At 39.9% G+C, this 17148-nt stretch overlaps 1 protein-coding gene across 1 annotated transcript in view; it reads left to right on the top strand.

The window, feature by feature from the left end:
* LOC144531837 (netrin receptor UNC5D-like) overlaps window positions 1-17148 on the top strand; it is a 196697-nt gene that overhangs the window by 136064 nt on the left and 43485 nt on the right. The window contains exons 3-4 of the mRNA XM_078272153.1: window positions 10850-10993; window positions 11187-11290. Coding sequence (XP_078128279.1) covers window positions 10850-10993; window positions 11187-11290 — 248 coding nt within the window. The remainder of the gene's footprint in view (window positions 1-10849; window positions 10994-11186; window positions 11291-17148) is intronic.

Genomic DNA, 17148 nt, shown 5'->3' with positions numbered 1-17148 from the left:
GAGCCCGACCCGAGCCCGACAGGCATTAAGATATTTATGTCCGAGCCCGACACAGCACGTGTTTCGTTGTCACAGCTACATTAACAAATTTCCGCACACACGAAGACGGATGTTAGGGTAATATTTTAAATGTATTTTAATCACAAAAACGAACCTTTGCATCAGGTGAAACAGGCCCATTGGCTACCTACATAATAAGCTGTTTTAAATGTTCAATGCCTTATCGCGCTGATGTGACCCGAGCCCGACCCGAACCCTGAACATCATTTCTAAATATCTGTCCAAACCCGACCCGTCGGGTACCATCGGGTCCCGTCGGTCTCGGGTCGGGTATCCATCCTCTAATCTGTATATGACTTATTTATTTATTTATTATATTTCACTGTCATCTATATGCATTTTACACATTCTAGACAGACCAAGAGCTCAAAGAATAAACATATACTTTCCTGTCTTCAGAAGATTTAAACCAGACACTGATGTCATGTATCACTGCAGGATATTGTGTAGGCTGTAATGAATGCCTATTTATTATCATGATGCAATTATTATGAATAATAACATTGTTGTGCTATTCAAACCATTAACGGGGCTTGCTGTCAACCTGAAATAATGCATCTATCAATAGAGAAGTGTTTTGTGAGATAAAAGAAGACAGTTGTTGGACATCAATACCATTTCTCTCACTTTGTTGCTACTATCAGTTTAAGTTTATTTAATGTGTTGTCTCATGTTGTTTTTTCTATATTTGTGTTACATGGTTTGAACGATGCTTTCTTTATTGTTCAGCTCATATTGTGAGGACTCACTCCATTACTGACAATTTACAGAATTTCACAGTCTACAATGGGAATGCTACTAGCAAAGGGGCAATGTGTTGTGAGTTACATGTCCAGTGAAGAGCTAATAACTGAATCTTGTGAGATGCATTAATTGGTTACGAGCATTGAGGAACCACAATGTTTTGGCCAGGTGTTAGGAAGGAAAAGTTTGGGAAATATGCTTATTCGCTTTCTGGCCAAGAGTTGAGAAGATCAATACCACTTTCATCTCTGCACAAAATGTGAAGCTGCAGCAAGCTCACTTAGCTTAGCACAAGCACCATGGGAAGACACTGGTCCCAACCAAGAAATAGTTTTGCACTTAACCCTGTAAAACAGTGTTAATGAGTGAGGTTATGAGATGGTTGTAGGTGAATGGAAGGCAAGCTATTTCCCAGTCTTTGTGCTAAGCTAAGCTTGCAGTAGCTTCATATTTAGTGTACAGACCATAGACTGTACAATATAGACGTAGTCTCCGTGACGTCACCTATACAGTCAGTTTCTTAAGGGTCAAAATTAGACTCAAAGTGGGCAGCTACCGGTGGCTCTGGCTGTAAATATTATACTTCTCAGCCAGTCTCATTACTGATCTCATCACCTTTTTAAACATCTGTGGCAATTTGAAAATAACTGAGAGGAGAGAGTTTTTCCAAGTAGGAAAATAATGTTTGAATGATGCTGAGTTTGTAGACGTGAATATAATAAGCCACAACAAATCTGCAGCCGAAAGCAGATGGTGCAGCATTTATGGACTTGTAGTGGAGACATTGAAAGTGCAGAGTTAGAGATATGTCATGTTTCCTGAGATATTACCCAGAGACATTTTCCAGTGATCTACTGCACTTAACTGGCACACTCTGGTGTAGGCTTCATCAACATTTGTACAGTAACTATAGAGATGAATAATAGAAACAGGTAATAGTTATTTTAGGCTTTTTATATGATTGTCTTTCTGCTGTATCACATCATATCACAGCTAAAATGCATTTGGAGAATTCAAATGAGATACCACTTTTGCCTGACAAAAAAGGAGGCCATGACGCACGGGAATATTGCCTGCTGGTAATCCTGTGTTTTTCAGAGAGAGAGAGAGAGAGAGAGAGAGAGAGAGAGAATGTCACATAAGCTATCACAATGCCAACCTACCATTTTGATATGTCCAGAAGTGTCCAGAAAAGGATGCAGGTTTGCAGGTTTATCACATATATCTGTCGTGCTACCTTTAGATGGTTGTAGGGATTTAGTTACAGTAACTGAAGGAGAAGGCTTTCATATAATTTCAGTTTAAAGCGTCAGTAGATGACAGATACTGGTACAAAGAACCAATTAATTTTTAACTTCCTGCAAAGTATTTTTTTTTTCTTTAGTTTATCTACTTTCTTGCGAGTGCTTAATTACATTATTAGCATTATTCCTAGAATTGTTGCACATTTCCTCGGAAGTGTTTACGTATGTGCTCATTATCACCCAAGAACCAGCTGAGTGTGGCTGCACCACCAAACAATAATCAAACCCGGTTTTTGGATGTCTATTCTTAACAAAGTATGATCCAGCTTTTACCAAAATACTAACACTTGCTCTGTGCTAGCTCATTTGAGTTAAACTACTGTCTGTGCCTATCCTCGCAACTTTGTGCCAAACACTTTGGGTATGAAAATACCAAAAAGAAAAACAACATGTCAAAGCTGCTTGTGGTAGTCTTTGCACTGCCGTGGAAATCAGGCGGTTGGTGGGATTGCAAAAGAAGGATGCTTCCCTATATATAGATATAGACATAGCATATACAGCAAGTCTTGTCTGTAGATCCAAAGAGTTGTTTCTTTTTCTGTTGGAGTAAAAACATCTTCTCAGGCCTTTTGGATTGTCTTCTTGATGAAAGTGCATCTCTAAGTGTGAAGGGGTGGGCTGGCTCTAACGTAATCTGAAAATCTCAACAAATCAGAAACTGTGAAGGGTTACATTATTGATGCACCATGAGATGAAAAGTATTAATACTACCACTATGAATCTTGTTTTGAGTACTAATACTATCAATATAATAATTACTAAAAAATTAATTTGTCTTACATTAGAGCATATTAGAGCTTAGATCGGGCCCAAAAAAATCAAGCCTGTGCATGTTGCGTCCGAGCCCGGCCCGACACATTTACTGTAATTATGAGCCCAAGCTCGATTTAAACCAGACAATTTTTTAATACGTGGGCCGTTATGACTTACGTTCTCAACTACAATTCCGAGTTGTTTGAACTACAGAAATCTGTTTAGAATTATCTTAATAAATACAGGTAATGCAACAAGGACGAAGCATGTAAACTGCGCTGTTTGTTTATTCAGAATGGAATGGATCGCAAATGGATCCGAATGAAGAAACGTAAAAAAAAAAAAAACTCAACCCTAGCTCCCTCAGCCGAATAGTGTGGGTAACAAAGCCCTGGAACCACACAGGAGACTTTCTTGTCTCGATCACCTAATTTATACTGTCCTTCGCCACGGTCTGCATGCTGACGCACTGGCCGTGAACAGTGCTGCAGATGGGGGGAGACGCGATGTAGCCCAGTTTACCTCACACTCTGTAACGTGACAAGTCAGTGCAGGACATACACCTAAAGCTACGGGAGAAGCTGGAGAGGCATAGCTTTCTTATGGCGTTAGAATCACCACCGAATAAAGTAATGATTAAAAAAACACATATGCTTGATCGAGGGCACGGCCCGGCCCGAGGGTCTGGTCCGGTTCGGGCTCGGGCTCGGGCTCGGGCGGAGAATCTAAACTCTAGAGCATATTCTAGACACATTAACACTGTTCTTGGTGCATGCACTCTTTGCCTCTCTGCTGCTGTTGTGTGCATGCGTGCAGCAATAACATTTGGTCAGTGTCCTGTGAAAACATGTATCTCTAAAAAAAAGAATCCATTAGCTAAGAAGAACACTGCATTTTTCAGATAATCCAATTGGTTTTTAAAACGTTTGTTTAGCTTAGGAAGTACAATAATTTTCTCAATTTATAAAGGAGCACTTAATCCTTCAGTTTATCTTAAACAAAAATACCTTAATTTGGAGATACATGGTTTTCACTAGACGGTGAAAAACGGTTTCGTGTTTTTTTACATACATGTGCGTAATTTATTAACAAAGACCAGTAAAAAAGGATAATAAAAATGAATTAACATGTGGCCTATTAATAATGTATCATGACACTTGGCTCTTCACTACATGATAGGACCTTAGCAGCTTTTAAAAATAAAAAGTATAATTATCGATATTGGTGATTTTGGCCCATTTACTACTTTTTTTTGTATCACCAGCCATACTTCTAGTGGGTAATTAGGCCCATTGAGGATTCAATGCTTGAGCAGTTTTGATGGACAAAACTGGGAACAATAATAAATAATATACTGTAATGTCCTGTGTCTGTTTTTTACTGCAAAGCCCAAATGTTTTTTCGAAGGTTTTCAATCTTCAGAGTGTATGTTGTTGTTAGCTAGATGAGTTCCCAATCATTGTTGTATTTTACTGAAGACAATAGTGGAGACCAAATGGGAAGGCAGAGGGAGCAGAATGTAATAATCGGCCAGCGGGAGGCTTATTGCTGCAGTCCACATGGGAATTTAAGTAAGTAAATGGAATTGAATTTACAATATTTTATCAGTTTGGGTATATAAAGATATTTTCCCACTGATTTTAGAAGAAATACTGAGTTATTGTTGTGGTGGTGGCAAGTTTCCCTGTGGGTACACAAGTATTTGAGAAAAGTGTAAATCTGTATTGTGTGCACATGAGGGAGTGTTTTACCCACTCAGAGGTGATGTTATGGTGTTAAACAAACATAGTTTCTGACTTTACGAGCATCAAAATCTGTCATTAATGTTTATGTGCCCTCGCTGTAGCACTAAAGGTAACCGGCCTAACATGAACCATGAAACAGGAGACTCATCAGGGCTGACAGTAATGGCCGTCCCACAAAAACACAAATGGAGAGAGCTGTCTGTAGAGAACATATTCAAGTCCACATTCAACTATTGTTATGCAATTCCTGTGGCTCTTAAGGGTTGCCGAGGTTAATGCTAGACAATGCCTGAAACTGTATCCTAAGACTGAAAGTGAAAGGCACCATGGGAGAGAAAGAAAGAATGAAGGGTGCTAAATCATAACACAGAAAGTTTAAAATCCTTAATAGTGAATTATATTGTTATGTCGCTAAACTAAAATCATGCATTACCTTTCGTGCTGTCTTTCTTCTAATCAGCACAAAGATAATCTTTCAAATCAGTTTGGATTTTGTTAAGAAAAAGGTGTACTGATCAGCACGATAAGTGCATCGTCACATTCAGTGCACCAGTGTTTATTTCCTTATCTCTTTGCAGTTGTTAAGCCTTTTGATAAACCATGGGCAGACAAGGCTCAGCTGGATATTCCATGTAGTCATCGCTACCCAGATTTTAACCTCCCTTCAGGAAAAAAATATCTTCATAGATAAATCAGGGGAATAGGCCTTAAAGTATCCAAAGACAACATAAAAGTGTAGTTGCTGTAAACAAAACACAGATTACTGTGCAGCACACTGCATACTTTGACCTATCACAGAAGACTTCTTTATTTTTGTCTCTGTTGAAATGCTGTAAGAGGGGCAAGAGATGGAAATGAGTGATAGAACTCAGGAGATTATTGAAGGACGGAGCGAAAGAAGAGCAGAGAGGAAGGTGGAACAGAGGGGATATCTGTGCCTATAGACTTGAGCTGAAAGGATGATACCCTGATGGAGAGATAAGAGAAAGAGAGAATAAGACAGAACGAGGACATTGGAAAATGGAGAGGGCAATGGGAGAGTGAAAGAGAGGCTGAAATGGATACCACGTTGGTTTTCCCGAGAAGGAGGGGATAGCAGCTCCTGCAGATTCAGTGATTAAGAGATAGTGATTGAGGGAAAGCGTTTGAATGCAGGTAGGATAGAGGAAGTATGGATATATTTTCCTGTTGATGCTCTGTCAAAGACTGTCTCCACTGTTGTGTATTATGATCCCATCCAGCTGAGAGATACCATCAGCCAGGCATGAACTCAGGACAAAGAGAGAAAGGTGGGGACTGGTGAGGGAAAGTGAGATGCCTCAGAGGCTCTCAGTGTCACCAAGTATTAGTTAAAGAAATGGGAATGAAACAAATGGAAGTGGCCCACAGAGTAAAAACTACTTGTCTATGCAAAACTGGCTCCTAATAAGCAGACACACGGCTTTTGGATAAACATAAATAAGGCGACTGGGGAAATGACACAAATAAGGACTCGTAGCATTTTAATGGCTGAATTATCATGATTTTTTATGCGCAGAGTAATGTGTCCCTTTGCTTCCAGGATTAAGTATGACACACACACAGCTGGGACCAGACTGAAGATGTTGCTGGGAGCATGTTCCGCTTGTCTAGCAGGGTTCGTCTGTGTCTGGCCCTCAGCCAACCCTTACAGCCCCCACATGCTGAGATGCATGCCGCAATGTCACATCACACAAACATTTCCCCAAATCTGACAGACGTGCTCCTAAAGCTATACCCATCCACCTCAGCCCACGTTGTGTCACCCACTATGTACACAGCTGCTTTACGAGGATCCCTAAGACAAACAGAATTAAAAAAAATCCGTTAAGTACGACGGAGACATCCTGGACCTGGTTAAGCTGAGCCGGACCAAAGGAGTTCTGCCGAGCTGCTTGAATAAGCAGCCACTTGTAGCTGGCACCGCCTGGCTCCCTTGGGCCTTTTCATAGACTCAGCCAAGGTGAAACAATGGGCCAAAGCCGGGAGAAATCACACCAGACAGACCACAATACAGACAGAGAAAAAACGAGAGCAACGTGGGAGGATAAGAGTACATCAGCATTGGTATATATCTTCTTGAGTTCTTTATAGAGGCTACAATAGAGACATATTTAAGGACATGATTAAAGGGCATGTGAAAGCTGCTCCACCTTAACGGCTGTTGTCCAGACTTTGTGGTGTTTTGTGAAGAGCCACTGGCATGAGCCTGAAGGAAAGTGAGGCAAACAAGAAAACAAGCGGCTAGGGACCAGCTCATGGAAGGAGCTGAATGGATGTTTGTATTCCTGAACGCTGAGAAATGACCGCATGTCATCAACATGACCGAGCAGTTATTGGATAATATATCAAACCCTATGGCAAACACTATGGCCCTCACTCAAGCAAACAATAGTGTCCATTCAATGTGTTTGTATATTTATTGCCAGTATTTAATTAAATATGTGTGTTTACATTTAAGCAAACTGAAATTATAATTTTTTTATATCACTGTTGCATTGTAATGTCAAATGGGCGGATATGGAAACTTCATTTTTTGTTTATTTTATTCTATTGCTTCTTTAGTGGTCAGAAATGTTCTCAGTGTGTGCCAGACAAAAGAAGCGTTTGTAGTGAATCAACAGCTCTGTAGCTCAATCCAGCTTTTATGAGTCAGTTTCTTCTGTTTTCAGCATAAATCATTGCATCAGGAGCAACAAACTGGTGTTTATGCAATAGTTTCTTCTGTTTTCTTCATCATTAATAAAGATGAGGAGGTCTGATTGTGAAAAAAGACAGCGGGAGACAACATGCCTGCCCTGAACCCATTCCCTAGTCTTCTTAATGCTTCAGGATATTGTCACAACCCAGTAGTTTAAAACAAAGACAGACATGGTGCGAGGTTAGTTCATTTTAAGAATTTTTTATTCCAAATTGACATTTTTCAGACTATTCACACAGAGCCCTATATAGACCGTTTAATCAATTGATCTGAGACTAAATGCATCTACTGTGTCATACTAATTAAGTTAATTGATTATTTCTGAACTCAAGCTCAACCGCTATGCTTCCATGAAAGAAAGTCACCATTAAGTCAGCTAAAATAATGTTATTGAGCTGTAGGAGAGGGAATGAAACCAACAGTGAAGCACTAGACATACCAAGTTATACTGGACATTGTTAGAAATTGTCTAGATTGCTTCAATTTGTGTATTAAATTGTTTTCTGCTACTGTTTATACTCCTCAAATAATTTACCATTTACCTGAATGCATTAATCAATAAAACACAATTTGAATTTAAGCCCTACTTTCAAAAATGGAAAAAGGAAAGTCTGTGCAACTATTAGGGTCCGGGTGGAAATAGTTGAAATAGAATGGGAAGTTGCAGTGGGAAAATACAAAGCTTAATGGCATTGGGCCATTAAAGATGATTTTTCTCTCTTTCCTTTGTGTATATAATGTGAGGAGGTTTGAGGTAATGTGATGTTAAGTTGGTTTGAAATGAGATAGCTCAAAAGCTCTTTTTAAACGATCACTTACTTTAGCGCACAGTGCCAGGCTTTAATATCTGATCATAATTTTAAAATAACACCTGTCAAGCTTCATCCTGCACTGTGCAACTAACCCGCTTTAAAAAACTCATCTGAGAAAAAGTAATGTGGATGAAATGTCTGAATATTGAACATGAACTATTGAACTAATATTGAATCTGCATTGCTGCGTTTTTAGCCTATGGGCTATTTTATTACATTTTGGCAAATCTGCGACATTGAAAATTGTGCTGTTCTGGCAATTACTGTAGCAGTTCCTATTTACACAATCACATGGATTTTTTCTAACACTGAAAAAGTATAATTTTGCCCTCTCACTAGAGTGCAATTTTGTGTTTTTATTTTCCTGTGGTTAAATCTGCCTCACCCTCACTTAATCAGGCATGTTGATTAAGTCTCTAATTTGTAGCAGTAGAAAGGAGGAGTAGATTGTGTGTGTGTGTGTGTGTGTGTGTGTGTGTGTGTGTGTGTGTGTGTGTGCGTGCGTGCGTGCGTGCGTGCGTGCGTGTGTCTGTTGTACATAATACTAGTCAGTCATTGCAGAGGATTACAGTGTCTTCAGAGAACATTCCTGTTTTACATTACTTCATTAGGCTCCCTTTGATAACCTTTCATTTCATATTAGTTTTCATTTAATCCCGGCCCCTGTCTGAGCTGCTCTTTGCAATGTACGGCATGACGGCACAAGCCTGTGGAGAGACAACTCTTCTACAAGTGTAGGGCTGCGTAATTAAGCAATAAGCCACAAGAGGCCGAGCTTTACAGTGATTTTTGAACAGCTGCTGTGAGATGTGTTGTTAGGCACGAGTTGTAAGCTGTACTTGAAATCAGTGTTAAGTACAACCTTTACTGATTTACTGCCTTCATTATAAGGTTCTAAAAAATAGTAGATTTAATGAATTAATAACAATAAAAAGTAATTAAATACTAATTTAACGTTATGATCCTTTTGATGCTATTTATGCTCATGTTCGCTGTTAGTGACGGAGTCTGCCATCCCCGCTTTGGATTTATGTCCACAAGGTGTCTTTTATTGTGAAACAGTCACACAAAACGCTATGTATGTTTGTGCTGACTGCAATTGTTAATCAAAAATGCATCTACAAAACAAGACAACGTGAGTTTGTTTGGCTGCCCTGTAAACAGCGAACACCACTTGCTCCTCTGTTGTATTTCTGACATAATAGCTGCTCAAGGAGTGTTTCCACCAGTAACCGTCTACGGGTGTCGCCAAATGAACCAGGACAGGATAACTTTAACTAACTTTATTTTAGCCATGAAATATAATTTGGTGATAATATTTTTATTTGTGCCAATGCATTTAACAGACGGAGTTGTACATGTCTACCAGCATCTTTGCTGATCAGAAGTAGGGACACATTCTGGGAATTTGACTCTAAAACACAGTCTTCTGTTTTAAAAATGAAAGAACGAAACAGGCGTGGCAGTAATCAGCATTGAATGGAGTGAATCCGGGTAGTTAAGTTAAGTCAGGCTACTACTCCCACACGTGAACTCAGACAAATGCATCACTGCTGCTCATATATTTAATCAGTATCACCAGGATTTAATTCAATTAAATTTGCAGAGGCATGTGAAGTAGTAAATAGAATCTACCCATAGGCTCTAATTCTAGTTTTCTTTGAGGGGGTGGGTATTTGTTATTGTGACTCCTTATTCCCCCGCTGTGCATTTATAATTGTATACTGTGACGAGGAGACGAGACACCTAATATTAACGATTCATAACTCTGTATTCACATTTTAATAAATCTATTCAAGTTGGCTGCCTGAGGTTTCAGAACATCACATATGTTTGCTGAAAGCTGCAATTTCCTAGATACCCAATAAAGCCACCTTATAATGCATTAATGGATCGAGCCTGTCATCTTTTGTTCATATTCTGGCATAATTGAAATACCAGGCATTTAAATTCCCATCAGTTGTCTCTGAAAATGTTCGTCTCACGCCTAGCTCATTAGAAGCTGAATCAACAGACAATATACAGATATAAACGAAGGACCTGTGCGACATTAAGTCGAGGTTCTGATGCAGAAATGGATGATTTGATTGTCATGGAAAGGATCGGTGTTCAGATGAAATATTTAATTGCATTGTTTTGCTTATCTTGTCTACCTTAAATTATAGCCCCTTCAAATGTTTTCAAAGAGAGAGAATGAGTGCTCATTCATTCCTTTAACAATAACAGGCTGATGTGTTTCTCCTCTCAGTTAATTCCTCCACTGGAAAGCATTTAGTGTCACTTGTGTATAAATGGATTATGGTATACTGGAAAAGGATATGAGGGCTCACTAACAATTTTCTAGCGTTTTGCATTGCTGTGCCATTACTTTGCCAAAACTGAAGATTTCACAAGGGTTTGTCGACAGACCAGTAATATAGCGTAGTAATGTAGATATCAATATTCACATTGAAGTGGTCAGTTCTGTGTATTTAAATCAGATGAAAGTATACAATTGAATTGTTGTCTAAGTAAAATCTCTGAAATTGATTTAATTTGAGTAACATTCTCTCCTCCTCCTCCTCCTACTGGCAAATGGTCGATCTGTTTGCTGCTGATAATCTTATCATATTAAGATTTCACTCATCATCCTGTTCCTACAAATCTCCATCTCTTTAATCGATCATCGCTGGGATATAAGCTAATCAAATCAATCCACCATCTTGTCTGCAGGGCTGAAGATCCGCGAGGTGATGATCAACGTGTCACGTCAGCAGGTGGAGGACTTTCATGGACCGGAGGATTACTGGTGTCTGTGTGTCGCCTGGAGTCACCTGGGAACCTCCAAGAGCCGCAAGGCAACTGTCCGGATCGCCTGTAAGCAACATGCCACTTTGATACCAGACTGACCTTATTGTCTCTGAAAAGCTTATTCCTCAAACTGGTGGCATGAGATTGTAGAATCCATCATTTTCATGTATATGCGGGCAGGAGAAGGTCACACATGAAACAAGTTTTCTGTCATGCTGTTGTAGTTGTTTAATGCAGGTTGTTTATTCTCTTCTTGTAGACCTGAGGAAGAACTTTGAGCAGGACCCCCAAGGCACTGAGGTGCCTCTGAATGGCATGATTGTGTTGCACTGTCGTCCCCCAGAGGGAGTGCCTGTGGCTGAGGTGAGGGCTTCTTGCACTTCAAACAAGTACAATTTTCTCATGTGTTGCCTGAGGAGGAGCAGTCGTCTGTCTGGTTTACTTACACTGTAACTCTGTATTTGTGATACGATGTTTTGTTACTCTGCAGCCAAAGCCACATGTGCACTTTTCTCTTCAGTTTAGTATAGACAAGAGCTGCAGTTGATGAGCTGGAGATGCCATTTGTTTAGTTTCTCAGTCTCTCTCTGTTCAAGGAAGAGTGATTATTCATATACTGGGAGTAATATCTATCCATGTGCATCACTATGTTCTCTGTTTGCTATGTTCTCTAGTAAAAGGATGTATGGCTATGACTTATTTAGATGCCATGTATTGCCTATCACTCTCACTATCATTTCCTCTCTCCCTCCTCGTGCGTGTGTGCGTGTGTGTGAAAGATAGCCATATTCATTTTTACTATGAATATAAAATGAGGCTCTTGCGGACAGCCCTGTTGAGTGGTGTGTGTTGTGTTGTGCTGCGCTGTGATGTTGTACGCCTTCATGGGAAGGCTCAGCAGGCAGATATGTCAATATCAAACCCTTTGTGCCCAAGCATCTGAAGCGCTGCATTTACTTAAAGGCACAGTCCGTGATCCATTCGTAAACAAAATTACAGCTGTACCGGCAAATTTCAAAGCACAGGACTGGAACCCTGCTATTACTATCCGAAATGATTGACAGGTCTTTACAAACACTGACAAAATAATTTTGTATGATACTAATAGTTAAAGATTTGTTTACATCAGTGCTGTTTGTAAACATCATTATATGTTTTATATTTTTAAATATGATCAGTTGAGAGACAGTCAAACTTTATTACTGATTGTATTGTTATTTGTATTTAAAGGGGAGTTTGTCTTGCCACCACTGCTCATGGGGGGATGTTGGGTCTCTGTAAATTAAAGAGTATTAGTGCAGTGCCTGTTGAAAATGTGCCTGTTTGGAACGGGGCGATTGCTTGGCCTGTGGTATTGCTGCTTGTAGAATTCTTCCAAACCAAATTGTACCCCAAAATTACTTACAGAAGGACCCCAAACCACTTCATATGCACCTCCACTGTATTGCCTACTACTGACTTACAGTGTAGGCTACATCTACATCAGAGGAAGACATTGTACTACTGTATTTACCTGACAGAGAACGGGGCAGATTCCGAATGTAATCACAAAATATCACAATGAAAATGTGGAATAATCAGACATTAGCGTCATGGACTCATGGCAGTGTGCTATCCACCTGGCCCGTTATGAGAGCTAATCAGCATATATCTGCTTTCATCTACCACCAGAACCGGTAATGTTATTAGTGTTGTAAGTTAGCCGTAGACTTAATTAACCCGACCCAGGGCGAGTCTGATGAAAACTGATGTGTCTGCCCAGTTCAACTCTGAGATTTTCTCGCATTGAACAGCGTTGTGAAGGAATAATCTCCGAGATTATGTTATGTTCTGCCAGCTCACAGCAATTTAATACAATAGCAGGAAAAGTGTCCCCCCCGCTGTTGTAAAGCGATCTGCATGTGGCGTCTGCGTGTGATGTGCAAGGTTACCTTCCCCCCAAACACGTCCCCAAACACTGACACATATATACAGATACGTCTCGCTGCCACTTGTCTCTAGCTGGTTGTGCTTTGCATGTGTGGGATTCTGAAACGTCCTTAAATTTGGGAAATGTTGTTTGTTTATTCAAAGTCAAAGACAGTCCAAAGTAGTGCAACTTTGCACATTTTTGTGGGTCTGAGGTGTATGTCACATTTTAGCTGCCAAAGCTCCGCTGCTCTTTGTCTCTGGTCCTCAGGGTGAGAGGGGGGTGGCCAGCGGCTAGAGCGGCAAAAGCCAATGTGTGCTTCTTTTATCTATATATTTAACGATATATTTTGCATTTCTAATCCAAACAACGTCAAACTTGGCATTGTACTTACTCGTGCCCGTAGCAAGATGCCTGTGCAGTTTGAAATCCATCGGACAAATGGTTCGAGAGATATGCGCATAAAAGTGTCATGAGATAACTTCTGTTGTGATTTGATTTTGAATCAAATCAGTGTCATATCAGACCAATATATATACACACATACAGGTTGACCTCAGTCCAACTGAGCATGTGCATGTGTTCAAAGTAGCAAGAAGTGAACAAGAAAAAATCTGGCAGGTAATTACTGCTAACGTCTGCAGACTTCACCCGGTGTTCCACTGTAAGAGATTTTTAACGAATATTAAATATGACCACCGTTGGTAACTGTCTAATGGCTTTTCCCTGAAGATTGGAGGACTATATTAAAAGGGCTACGATTCAACACTGTTCATGTTAAATTCAATCTGAAAGTCAACACCTGGGTGTGAATATGTACAGTATTGTAGCATGGAATTTATATAGCCCACACATTTTCTCCAGCTGGCTGTATAGTTGGTTATGTATTTTCATATTGATATAACACTGATCACAAAAAATTTTTTTTAGATTGGGGGGAACCTGAAAAAAAATGATCACGGACTCCCTCCACAGAACATGAACAATGCACTCGAACTGTTTGTGCTGTGTGTGTGTGTGTGTTTTGGGGGGTGATGAATGATTCAGCTCTCACAAATGGAGCATCGGTGTACCACGAGTCTCCCCCATGCATTGCGGTCATCAAATAGGCAACTCCTCATGCATTCATTAATGTGACTCTGGCTAACAGAGAGAATGGTAATAGTAAATAATGCAGGGACAAATCCAGCTCCCTCTAGTATGACTTGCACTGGGAAGAAAATACTCTCATCAAGAGTTGGGGATGTGGCTGTACTTTTTTTTTTTTTTTCATGACTTTAGGCATTGCTGAAAGGTTAAAACCTTTTTTGTATCCAGCACTGTGAAAATTGGCTCAGAGAGAAGCTGTAGCTCAGCTACAGTTTGAGTTAAAGGAATTGAGGTCATGGTGCAGTGTGATATGTTGAACCCTATGTGTATTCTAAGGCCTATTTATTTTGGTCATGAGATTTATTTGAATGTCTCATATTTCTGCAATTTGCAACGGATCCTGATGGAAATTTGAAAGTCGCAGTAATTGCTGAGTTGACCTGATGCAAATGAAATGATTACCAACTTGCATGCCAACTGCATGCTGTTTTAAGACATAAAAGCTGCAGAGACGATTTTACAGCTTGAAATCCCCTTATGTCGCTGCTCTCATTATGTTCTTAGAAGCAACACTAACAGTGAGAGAGAGCGAAGAACTGTATCCGCATCTCACTGTAACTAAGCCACCCGGGAGTTTACTGGGCTGCTGTGTAGGATGTTAATGAAAATCAGAGAATGCCATATTATCTGTCCCAGCAGTGATAGAAGCAATAATCTGTGCACACAAGTCCGACCACAGAGAATGTATCATAGTAAAACAGCTTAAGTCTGCTTCATTTTATTGGTGACAAGAGTCAAGATGGCCAAATCTTTTCACTCGGCTCTAGTTTTTATAGACAGGGAGCAGTTTAGAATACAGATTATATTCACTGTGATGTTGAAGTTATTACATTATTGGCTCTGGTTATGGCATGATAATCACATAATCATTTTTCTTAAAGTAAGACTGAAATTAAAATTCCCTTTGGCAAAGAAGTCAATATATATACATGCTCAGTGTTTGTTTTGACCTGTGTACTTATTTATTCAGCCGATGTTAATTACTTAAACAAAAAGTAAGGGGGATTAGTGCTAACGTTAGAAAGCTAGGAAACTTTCATCATTTTCTGAGTGGAATACATACTCAACAGCACAGTGGGGGCGTCCATATGTTGAATGTTGGATAGAGACAGATGTCAAGTCACTAACTGATAGCTAACGCTGACAAAAGGAGAAAAACATCTGGTTTCAATATTAGTAGGATATGTGATTATGTCATGCTCCAGTCACCACAGATATTGACAGTGTGTCTCCTAGCAACTGCTGTCATGGGAAATGCCCACCCAGTGGCCTCAAGATTAGACAGTTTCCACAAATGTGTCAGATGTGTATTCTCTATTGTAAAATGTGCATAATAGCTATAGTGTTGTACTGTAAAGTGTATGTCCTTACACAAATCGTAAGGGGCAATTAAAAGTTCAGTTCGACTTGAAAACAACAAAGTCTGTGCTAAAATCAAAGTCCCTGGAGGATAAAGATCATGGCCATAATAATGACTGCATAATTAATGTAGCTCTAAAAAAACAATTAGGGCACCATCAGGGAACATAACTGTCACGGTAAATTGCACTTTTTTATTTACTACTCAAGATTTTATAGCCTCACAAAGCGACACAACACAGCTCAAGCTCAGTTGTCACTATGAAATATTAGTTCGGGAAACAAATCTACTAATGACTGATTAAATGCAGTAGCTGAAAGCCCAACCAATCAGTATAGGGACTGTTTGAAATAGCCAAACCTCATAAAAACACATTTAAAATAGGTGTTATAGATATCAACTGAAGCATGATCCTGGAACAACATGGCCTATTTTCAGGCCTTAAATTTATTAAATAAGTGATTTAGGATGTATTTTTCACAACCAGGAAAGTGATTCCTGTATCCAGTGACAGTCTAACTTCAGGAGCAAACTGTCAAACATCTATTATACAGCCTACTTAAAATGACATCCAAGCAAATAGCTGTTGAGCTTTGCGAGCTCTAAACGAGGAAAGTGAAAATTGTGGCTGCCATTGCAGGGGTAAAAGTTTAGTGGTGGAGAGACAGAGAGAGAGATAGAGAAAGGACTCCAATAACTTTAGAAAAAACTGTTTTACAATCATTAGCCCCACATTAACAGCCCAAGTAGTCTATACCAAGTGTAATTAATCATCAAGCCTCTCATCCAAAGTCATTTGAAGTACTTAAAATGTAATTATTCAGTGATGAACATAACATTTCCGGAGACGGTGTGGAGATAAACCAAGGACACAACAAGGGTTTTGCCACCCCCGCCTCTAGAATAAGCTGCTGTCAGATTCGGAGGGCTCATTTGTTTAATGTGATTTCATGAAAGTCATTGTTGCATTGAGAAAAGGCCATACATGACTGAGGGAAGGCGGGGAGAGGGTGCAGGAATGAGGGAAGTGAGAGGAGGAGGGCGCTTGTTAATGAAACTCAACCATAATTGAATCAGATGGGACAAAACCTACTGTGATGCTTTGTAATCGTCTTCGTGTCGCTTTCACTTCCCATTTAAATGATTGTAAATGTAGGTCATTACATTTGCCTTCAGAATAATTGAGTGTTGAGGCCTGATGCAGGTAGGAATTGGAATGACTTGAACAGGACAAACTTTCTCTGTGTGTCAGGTTTAAGATGATACCTCTCTGCACATAAACACAAATTGATCCAGTCCTGTTGGCTGTCTCATCTCAACCTCTTCAAACAGCTTCAAGTTATCAGAAAAATGATACTCTGCTGCATGGTTAATAGACACCCTACTGACCATTTGATGCTGCTTTCGATATATATCTTGACTTAATTTAATTTGCTCCCTCTCCTCTGGCTGGAAATGATCTGTTACTAAATATCACAAAAGTTAGAGTGAAAACTTTCAGAAGGACACAGTGCGGATCAGTTTTCATTAGCTTCAGTTTAAAGTAGCTGCTGTCCAGTGGTCAACATGGGGACCTTGGCACCACATAACCCCGCCACCAGTAAACTGCCATAAGGCCTGGTCGGCTACGTTAGGTGTGGTGTAGTTCAACACTGGTTGCTGCTATCTAAGTGGAACAAATTTGCCAATTAAGCAAATCCGTTTCCTGTCCTCCTGAGGCACTGGCTTATCAGGCTCATTTGAGTCTGTCCTGTCCCTACCTTCTCATCAGCATGTGCATCTCTCTATCGCTTTACCCCGAAG

The sequence above is a fragment of the Sander vitreus genome, chromosome 16, assembly GCF_031162955.1.
Source record: "Sander vitreus isolate 19-12246 chromosome 16, sanVit1, whole genome shotgun sequence".
Classification (NCBI taxonomy): Eukaryota; Metazoa; Chordata; class Actinopteri; order Perciformes; family Percidae; genus Sander; species Sander vitreus.
The sequence above is the reverse complement of the archived record's forward strand: the minus strand, read 5'-3'. Positions and strand labels throughout refer to the sequence as shown.